General features: G+C 37.0%; 1 protein-coding gene and 1 non-coding gene across 3 annotated transcripts; one reads left to right on the forward strand and one right to left on the reverse strand.

Moving 5' to 3' along the window:
• Positions 1–655: 655 nt before the first annotated feature.
• Positions 656–9,002, forward strand: LOC127797869 (uncharacterized). Of its 2 annotated transcripts, none has more exons than XM_052331051.1 (2): positions 656–844; positions 7,842–9,002. In XM_052331051.1, the coding sequence occupies exon 2, from the start codon at positions 7,923–7,925 to the stop codon at positions 8,751–8,753; it is 831 nt and encodes a 276-aa protein (XP_052187011.1). In that variant the 5' UTR covers positions 656–844; positions 7,842–7,922; the 3' UTR covers positions 8,754–9,002. The 2 variants fall into 2 exon arrangements, with proteins under 2 accessions (XP_052187011.1, XP_052187010.1); XM_052331050.1 differs by having other exon boundaries at positions 7,899–9,002.
• Positions 9,003–9,398: 396 nt separating this feature from the next.
• LOC127798571 (U1 spliceosomal RNA) lies at positions 9,399–9,559 on the reverse strand. The gene has a single exon (XR_008022435.1). It is a non-coding gene; the product is annotated as a U1 spliceosomal RNA (small nuclear RNA).
• Between the last annotated feature and the right edge of the window lie 879 nt (positions 9,560–10,438).

Raw genomic sequence — 10,438 nt, forward strand, 5'->3', positions numbered from 1 at the left:
AATTAACATACTTATTCCCTTAACAAAGTTTTAGTACAATTGACAATGTTCTACTATACGACTTCTCTCTCTCTCTGGATATTGAAGGCTAGAACTCCATAAAAAGCTACAAGGCATGATAATATATTCAAGTTTTTGGGCTTATTTATTCTCAAATCAGTTTCTAATGACTACATGCATCAAACTCAAAAGTTGTTAAATCATGAGTCAATTAATCTCTATTTACAGTTATACAAATTTCATATAAAACAATCATGATGTTAAGAGTATATAGATTATGCAATCACTATAAAACAATCGCTATATAATAGAAGTTGATAAGATCCAAGAAAACTTCTTGACACTTTGTATAAACTTAGGATGCAATGGCATGGCTTTTTATTCTCTTCTCACCATATGAAACAAATACCCACAATTTTTTTTCTTTCACTGTCTATACTCACTTTATTTATATATATATATATATATTTTGGGTACAAATTTACCCCTAATAAAGTGGGTATCATTGTCATCTCCAATTACTTTATTATCGACTGTTGCTCAAAGTTGCAAACTTTATATTCATATAAAAATAGTCATGATGTTGATTAGTGTATAATTATGCAATCACAATACTAATATATGTAGCGGTCACATTAGTAGAAGTTGATGAGATCCAAGAAAATCTCTTAACACTCCGCATAAATAGAGGGCACAAGGGCCAGAGCAAATAATTTCTCCGTATTCTCCTGCCTTCTCACCACGAGACAATTACCCACAATTTCTTCTTCTTTTCATCTCTCTCTCTCTCTCTCTCTCTTCATTTTTCTTGTTAAGGCTTTCCAAGGAAATCATGGATTCTACGGTAAGAGCTATTAACTCAACTTTTAATGAATTGTAAATCATGAATATGTTAAATCTAAGTAGTTGGATTTAAACGTATTCAGATCAATGCAAATTGTAGTTGTAGCACACCACACCACAATTCTGATTTTTTGATTATTTTGCACAAGAAAGAGTCATTGGCTCGTACACATTCAGAAATCAGAAATTAAAACAGACTTCTTCTTGACTTTGATCTATAAGAATACGAGATTTTTTCAGATACTTTGAACAAAGAATTTTTTTTTGTATTTTGTCAAAAAGTTGTTTTTGTTAAAGTCAAAGTTTAGTTATAAACTATTGGAGATTCTTATTTTAAGGAATGTTATCTTGATAAAGTTAAGATGTGTAAGTTGAGTTTGGTATTAACGAAACAATAATGTATTTGAATGTTTCTTGTATGTATTGTTGAAATGAATGACAGAAGAAGTCTCCTCTTTGTTTTTTTTTCTAAAGATTAAGCTCACTTCTCTTCTTTGAATTTCTCTGGTATTATAACATGGTATCAAAGCTCTATTAATCTTTAAAGGCTATGAATTTGAGAGAAGACCAGCAAGGCTTCCCCTACTTAAAAAACCTGAAACTTTTGAGTGTCAGCTCATGTCTTCAAGTAGTTTTGCAGGACCTTCGCCTCCTGTTTTCATAGGAAAAAATTATCCAATGTGGGCTATCAAAATGAAAGCCTATCTGACAGCATTTGATCTTTGGGAGGTTGTGGAGACTGGAAGAGATCCTCCTCCATTAGAGACAAATCCAACAATTGCTCAAATGAGACATAATTCTGAACAATTAGCAAAGAAATACAAGGCTTTGTCTTTTATTCATTCAACAGTCTCAGAGGCAATTTTCACAAGAATAATGGTTTGTGAGACTGCCAAAGAAGCTTGGGACAAGCTTAAGGAGGAGTTTCAAGGCAACGATAGAACAAGGCAAATTCAAGTGTTAAATTTGAGGAGAGAATTCAAGATTTTGAAGATGAAAGAAGTTGAATCTATCAAAGATTATGCTAACAGGTTAATGAGAATTGTAAACCAAATTAGGTTGCTTGGAAAGGAGCTATCTGATAAGGGAGTTGTGAAAAAAAGTGCTTGTGAGTTTGTCTGAAAGGCCTGAGCCTAAAATTTCTTCTCTTGAACATTCAAGAGATCTCACTCAACTAACTTTAATTGAGTTAGTAAATGCCTTGCAAGCCATGGAGCAGAGGAGAGCTAAAGGCTTGAGGATGCATCTGAGGGAGCCTTTTTTTGCAAAGGTGAAAGAAAAACAAGCAAGCAGTAGTGGAACAAGGAAGCAATCCAGTGCAAAAAAGAGAAAGATAAGAAAGAAGGTAAGGTAATGTAACATCCCTGATTTTGGAAATAATTAGTTTATGGATTTTAAGGTGATTTATTGAGTTATGTGCGACTTTGAGAAAATTAATAAATCGTTGAATTGACGGCAAGAAATGCCTTGGGAGTTGGATGTCCAGGGAAGAGGGTATGAGATTGGTGAGCATCTCGAGATGAGGCTAATGATGCTGGAAACAGTCAAATCGAAAATAAATAATTTGTGTATAAGCTCGAATGGATGTTGGTATCGAATGGTCGTAAGAGGCTTCTGAGAAGCTGAAGGGACTTTAGGGGTGGTTCAATTTTGCTAGTGAGGCAACTCTGAAGTATTTTCAGGTGGAATAAAGATCCCGTGTAAGCGTACGGACGAAATCGGCCTTTATCGAGTAAACCTTGAATTATTAATATTGGAATTTTGATATTTTAATCTAAATAAATTAATATTGAGGATGTAATTGTAAAGTAAAAAGGTTGAAGTGAGATTAAAAATATAATTTATGAATTTATAATTCTAATTATATAATAAATTATAAGTGTAAATATATATATGTGCCAGTATATAAGTTGTGGGCATGAAGTGAAGCAGTGGGCATGAAATTAGTGGGTGCACATTTAATCATGGTGCAAGCACATGAATAGAAAAGTAGAAGAATATTTAAATATTATAGTATATATGTGTATGTGTGCTTGGTGAGCAAATGTGCTTGGAAGAATATTTAAAGTGTGGGCTGCACATAAATGTCATGATTATGAAGGAAATTAGGGGGCCTTAAATCAGTGGTAAATTTGAGAAAACTATGGGCTGAAACTTGAAGGCCAAGGCAAATTTGCCTATAAATAGAGGTAGGTAGTTGTGGAATTGAGAGAAAAAGAAAGTAAAGAGAATTTTGAAAGAAGTGGAGCTTGAGGAGAAGGAATTTTGGCATTAAGCGGGAAGGCAAGAAGACGCAAGGCAGAGAAGAGGTGTAAGGAATTTACAACCTTGAGGTAAATAATTTGCCTAAATTAGTTAATTAGCGATTAGTTAAGCTGTAAGCTAATTAATTTGGTGGTTGATGTTTAGATTAGCTAATTTAAGAAATTAGTCGATTATAGAATTGGCTAATTCAGTAGACTCGGTAGTCAAATTAATTATGGGTTGCTAAATTAGTTCATGACCTTACTCTGTCAAATATTTTTGTTAAGGGATTTTGGCTACATTGACGGTTTGTCTAACAAATTATCAGATGACACATATTTCGAGGTAAGGGTTTAATATGCTCTGTGTGTAAATTTCTTTTGTCATGACTTGCATAAGATATTGAGGAAGTGACTAGGCATGGGGCAGTGGATTGTTGACCGTGAGAGTCTTAGGACGAGGTCATAGCTGGAACTACTAGGGGCCACCTAGAGCCTGAGATAGGTGCAGTGGACGGGCTTGCATGCATGTTGCACTTCATATTTATCTATGATATCATGCTTAATAATTTACTGCATTGCATATTACCTTTACTGAGTCCTAGGACTCACTCCTTCCATTCCTATTAACCGCACAGATAGTTCGGGGTTCGGTAAGGGGAAGGCGGTGTATGCCGAAGACCAATTGAATAATGAGAATGGCAACCCATGACGAGAATGCAACCTAGTAACTCGTGTCGGTCATGTAATTATTTTGTGGTTGTGTTGAACATTGATTGTATTTCCCAGTTGGACTGGTTACTTTTAATGAGTACTTTGTGTGAGTAAGTTGTGATATACCCTAATTGCAGTTATTAATCTGCTCATAAGGCACAGGTCAAATTCGAGACTCGAGTGTCCTTCCGCTGCAAATGAGTCTTAAACCTCGAGTTCTCGATAGCCGGAGGCGGTGAAGCTTGGACCCCACTCAGGGCGCCCACGTTATCTTTATCCCCCTGTTGCTAGGGCATAATTGGCCTCCGGAGTGGGACCTACTGACGTAACCCTGGGTTATGGTGACACCCGTTAGTGGGGACGGGGCGTCACAGGTAAAAGTGGAGGTAGAAGAGGAAAATTTCCACCATGTCCTCATTGTAAAAAGAGAAGCCACATTGAGAACTATTACTGGTTCAGGTCAAATGTTAAATGTAGAGCCTGCAATCAGCTTGGTCATGTGGAGAAAGTGTGTAAAAATAAAGCAAACTACCAGGGACAACAAGCACATGTTGCTGAAAATTAGGAGCTGACTGAAGAAAAGTTGTTTGTTGCTACTTATCATGCTGCAAACAGTAGTAAAGACTCTTGGTTGATAGACAGTGGTTGTACGAGTCACATGACTTATAACGCTGGATTCTTCAAATATTTGGACGAGTCCTTTATCTCTAAAGTGAAGATTGGCAATGGAGAGTTTTTTGATGTGAAGGGAAAAGGTGTTGTTTCTGTTGAAACACCCTCAGGTACAAAATTTATAACTGATGTTACATTCGTGCCTGAAATCGGTCAAACCTTGTTAAGTGTAGGCCAAATGTTTGAAGGGCATTATGCTTTGCATTTTCAAGATAACTCTTGCATCATATTTGATCCTTTTGATAGTGAGTTTATGACTGTTAACATGAAAAGTAAAGGCTTTCATCTCGATTGGAAACAAACAGATTTGCATGCTTATGCCAACATAGTTGATGATTTTAGCTTTTGGCACAAAAGAATTGGTCATTTTAGCTACTCAAAAGTTGAAGCTCATGCACTCCAAAAAGCTAGGTCATGATCTATCAGCTATTCATGACGGTGTTCATCTGTGTGATGTTTGTCAATATGGAAAGCAAAGTAAATTGTCATTCTCAAAAAATAGGTGGAGAGCTTCTGAGAGACTATAAGTCATACATAGTGATGTGTGTGGTCCTATGAGCACACCTTTAAATGGGAGAAAATATTTTCTTTTAAATGGGCGAAAATATTTTCTTTTAAATGGGCGCAAATATTTTCTGCTATTTATAGATGATTTTTCAAGGATGTGTTGGGTGTATTTTTTAAAGCAAAAATCAGAGGTTATAGCAGCCACTCAAAAGTTTAAAGCCATGGTGAAGAAGCAAGAAGGCTTCCAAATTAAAATTCTCGAAACAGATAATGGAGGAGAGTATGTTTCAAGAGAGTCCAATACCTTTTGTGAAAGTAAGGGATTCAGCATCAACTAATAACTCCTTACACTCCTCAACAAAATGGAGTGAGTGGAAGGAAGAACAGATTAGTTTTGGGAATGGCTAGTGTGTTTGAAACATGAGAAGGCTACTCGAGCATTTCTGGGCTGAGGCAGAAAATACCTAAGTTCATTTTCCGAAATTGTTACCAACAAGAGCATTGAAAGACAAAACTCCTTATGAAGCATGGTTTAGGGTCAAGCCTTCATTGGAGCAACTCAAGGTATTTTGTTGTGTATGTTATACACTTGTTCCAAAAGTGGAGAGGGACAAGCTTGATCAAAAATATGAGATGGGAATCATCTTAGGATATAGCAGCATCTCCAAGGGATACAGAATTTTCAATTTGAAGACTAAAAAATTGGTTATCATTAGAAATGTAAAGTTTGATGAGCTTTCCAAATGGAGTTGGGAAAGAATTCAAGTTGAGGCTTTTTATCAGATTAAAATTGGGGGAACCACACCCCAAGAACAAGATGCTAATTATGAAGGTGTGAACTATGATAGTGACACAGAAATTCCAGTTAGAGGTACGTACCAGACCTTTAGCAAATATTTATGAAAGGTGTAACGTAGTTACACTAGATCAACCTACAAGCTATGTTGAGGTAGTTAGTGAAGAAGGATGGAGAGCTGCTATGGAGGAAGAAATAAAGATGATAGAGAAAAATGGGTCTTGGAAATTAGTTAATAGACCAATCCATCAAAAGATAATTGGAGTTAAGTGGGTTTACATAACCAAACTAAATCCAAATGGTTCTGTAAACAAACTTAAAGCCAAGCTTATGGTGAAAGGATATTTTCAGCAGCATGGTGTTGATTTTTCACACTTTTGCGCCTGTGGCTAAGCATGACACCATTAGACTTTTGATAACCTTAGCAACAAATTGGGGATGGAAGATTTATCATCTAGATGTTAAGTCAGCATTCTTGAATGGGTAGTTGGAAGAGGATATTTACGTAGAGCAGCTAGAGGGCTTGCACGTTCTAGGAAATGAAGAAAAAGTTTGCAAGCTTTATAAAGCACTTTATGGATTAGAACAGGCTCCAAGGGCATAGTATAACAGAATTGACTCTTATTTGCTGCAACAAGGTTTTAGAAGCAGTGACAGTGAGGCTATTCTTTATGTAAACAATTTAGACATGAAGTGCAGCTCATAGTATCTCTATATGTTGATGACCTGCTTGTTAGAGAAGATTCAACATTCTTGAAGCAATTCAAGATGAATATGGAGAATAAATTTGAAATGTTAGATTTGGGTGAAATGAGTTACTTCTTGGGAATGGAATTCATCAAGAAGATGCAGGAATTTTCATTTCATAGAAGAAATATGCTTTGGAGATCTTGAAGAAGTTTCACATGAAAAAATCAAAACCAGTAGCTATTCCACTGGTTGTAAATGAAAATTTCTCAAAAACCTTTGAAGATAGGAAGGTTGATTCTCCTATTCACAGAAGCATAATTGGGAGTTTGTTGTATTTGTCTGCAACCAGACCTGATATAATGTACTCTACAAGCCTGCTCTCAAGGTTTATGCAATCTCCAAGTCAAATTCACCTTGGGATAACTAAAACAGTTCTGAGATATATCAGAAGCACAACAAATTATGGGTTGTGGTACATGAAAAATAAGAGTAATAAGCTTCAAGGTTATGCAGATAGTGACTGGGCAAGGAGGGTGGATGATGCAAAGAGCACTTCAAGCTATGTTTTTTCATTTGGAAATGGTGCATTCTCATGGAATTCAAGGAAGCAAGAAGTGGTAGCTCAATCCTCAGCTGAAGCTGAGTATATCTTTGTTGCATTAACATCAAATCAAGCAATTTGATTGAGAGAAATACTGGCAGATTTGTGGCTAGACCATGAAGAAGCTAATGTGATTTGGGTGGACAATAAGTCTACTATTACCAAGAATATAAATGTGAAGTATCATGCAAGTAGATAAGCAAAAAAGCGTGGTGAAATTAATCTGGTGCATTGTAGTTCAGAAAATTAGATTGCAGATATCATGACTAAAGCAATACCTAAAGTTAAGTTTGAATTTCTGAGATTAAAGCTTGGAGTCTCCAAGAAAAATCTCAAGGAGGAGTGCTAGAATATGGGAATTTTCCAAATACTTTTAGCAAAGAAAATCTTTTTGTATTTTGTCAAAAAGTTATTTTTGTTAATTCAAAGTATAGCTATGAAGTAATAGAGATCCTTATTTTAACGAACGTTCTCTTGATAAATTTAGAATGTGTAATGGAGTTTGCATTGACCAAATAATAATGTACTTTGAATGCTTCCTATATATATTGCTGAAAATAAATGACAGAATAGGTCTTTTTTTCTAAAAATTAAGCTCACTTCTCTATATTATAACATGATCACTGCCAAGAACAAGATGAATTTTGCTCTAATTTACATCATCAATTTCGATTAAAACAATCATAGATTCAGTCATAAAACACATTACATTATAGATTTATGGAGATAAGAATCACTCACGAAGTAGTTTTATGCATTATCCCAATGGATGCAGTAATCATGGAAGCCATATTTGACCTCAAACTCAATGCATTAGACTGAATTTGCCCAGGAATCAGCAGAGACCAGTCCAACGATGTCGAGACGACGCCGCCCTCTCCACACTTGCGGGGTATCGATTTGTGCAGTTGGCTCCAAAGTCCACACAAGAATTCAAGATTTAGATGGGCCAGTAGGTTCAGTGATGAAGAGGATGAGCTCTTCAGCAGCAGCAGCATTGCTCCCAATTGTCCGAGCCATGCAATGCCAATGGCTGGCAGTCCTGTCCTTCGCCGACGATCATATCCTAGCTGTTGAGAAGTTGATTGAGACCCTCTTCCCGCCTTCAGCCCGGTTGTTCGACAAGATTGATGAGTTCGTCCACACTGCAGAAACTGTTCCTGCAAAATTCGACGAAGCGGTGAGCAAATTCCCTCTGTTAATCCACCGAGTTCCGGTTCTAGATTGGGCATTTACCTGCCTGATTGCATGGCTCAACTTTCTGATCTATGCCTTGACTCACTGGCGACTGGACTATACAAGGGAGAAAGAGATTAAGGTTGATACCAACAGCAACAATCTTAAAGAAGAAGAAGAAGACCACCGTCCCTCGGAGTCTACAGCAGATGCTCATTCTGCAGACAAGAAGAAGAGACAGCCTAGGAAATCTGATTCTTGCAAAGATGTTAGGAAGCGCAGTTACAAGGAAATGCTAGAGAAGGGGATGAAGGAAAGCGCAGAAGAGGAAGAAGATGGCATTCTGGAGGAAAGTTCATCAGCATTCACTAGAAAACAGAATGAAGGTGAATTCATCGAAGGCCTTGGAAATGAACATCCCCTCTTACAACTGTTCGACACAAGCTGGCACATGAAGCCGGTAAAGGTAAGCAACGGAAACGTAATGTTTCGCTCTGCTTCATACACATGATCTGAAAGGGAAGATGCTGGGATGATGGTTTTCCATCTCTAGGCATATCTAGTAGAGTCAAGTGAGATGTTAAGAATACTTCTTTATGAACACTCCTGCATATCAGTGTTAAGATTGATTTCCTTCTCTTGCATAACCAACTGCATCTATTCACTCACTCTTTATCCCAGTCTGGTGCCTGAGGAAAGGCTAAACATCGCTAGAAGTTATGACTTATGACCAACTACAAGTGAATTAATGAACGATTCAGTCGACTGTAGAGAGCAAAGGACTATAAAAACATATAGATTCAGGATAAGAATCTTTGGCTCATGATGCTTTTATATTGCAAACAGCATTGGGAATTCAAACAACAGTTTCGAATTTGGAGTGCTGGCTTATTGAGCCTGAGTTTGAGCTCAAATTTTTATGTTCTCGAGTCTCAGTTAAATCTGGCAGATGAAGTCTACAAATTCCTGACACTGGCTTTCCTTTATCCACGTCCATGTGTGAGACCGGCTACTCGATCCATCTCAAAATTTAACTGTATGAACCAGACAAACAAATAAAATAAACCCAAAACATAAACAGAAGCAGGGCATTTTGCTAAGCAACTAGCTGTAATCTTTTACTGACAAACATCAAAATATTGAGAACAAGCATTGGGCAGGGGCCGCGCGAACGCAGGCCCCCACTACCACAAATTATGACGTAGGCTCCACCACTTGGGCGGACCTTAGGCAGACACCCCTCCTAAGTGCAATGGAAGTCGCCAGCCTAGACCATGGGCCTTCTTGATCGCCCATCGACCCCGTCCAGGTAAGTAGGTTGCAAAGATGCAACCTTCTTGTATTTACACGTTGTACTGCACTGTCTTCTCATGATAGCGCCCGATGTGGGACTGTGGTTAAATAAGGAACCCGCTGAAAAGAAGGATAAGTCAGTTATCCTAATTGTGAAAGATAAAAGGATGGGTTTGGAATACTAGAATTTGAATAAATCAATATGAAAGGATGGCATTTAATGGTTTCGTGGCACTCCCAAGGAGCCAGAAGCATGCACAGTGACAATAATAATGAAAGGTTCTTGCGTTTCAGTATGGTTTTCTCTCAAATGTGTTGAAGCTTGTTCTTGCAAGCAAACATAAATGCCATTCAATTTGGGTTTCTAGTGGGGTTAAGAACATTCGGTGAAGAAAAATACAGCGGCAACTGTATGATATCTTATAGCCCATAAAGAGTTATTGCTTTTAAAGCATAACTATTTTTTGAAAAAAAAAAATGACATCAATGGTGCTTCCTTTGGGAGAGGATCTTGGGAATGACATCAATGGTACTAAGGCCTACTACCATGATCACTCGGGTACGTTCTGCCATTTACCTCCTCAATGTAACTCTAGGAATAGGGTGACTGAGGACGCCAATAAGAATTATTGTGCTTTTAAATCATAACTATTTTTTGAAAAAAAAAATAAATTAAATTGTTTTTGACAAAAGTAAACGATTCCCTCCTTTTTATAAAAAGCATAACCACTCCTCTAGTTATGTCACTTTTCAAAATAATTATTTTGTCTTATTATTGTTTTTAGTCATTTTATTAATCAACAGTATAATAATAAAAAATTAATTAAACACCTATTACATTTGAACTAAACAAGCGTCGTCGCACAAGTGCAAATTCCTATTGACATAAATTATGATATAGAC

This window comes from Diospyros lotus, chromosome 3 (genome assembly GCF_014633365.1).
Source record: "Diospyros lotus cultivar Yz01 chromosome 3, ASM1463336v1, whole genome shotgun sequence".
In the NCBI taxonomy this organism is placed as follows: domain Eukaryota; kingdom Viridiplantae; phylum Streptophyta; class Magnoliopsida; order Ericales; family Ebenaceae; genus Diospyros; species Diospyros lotus.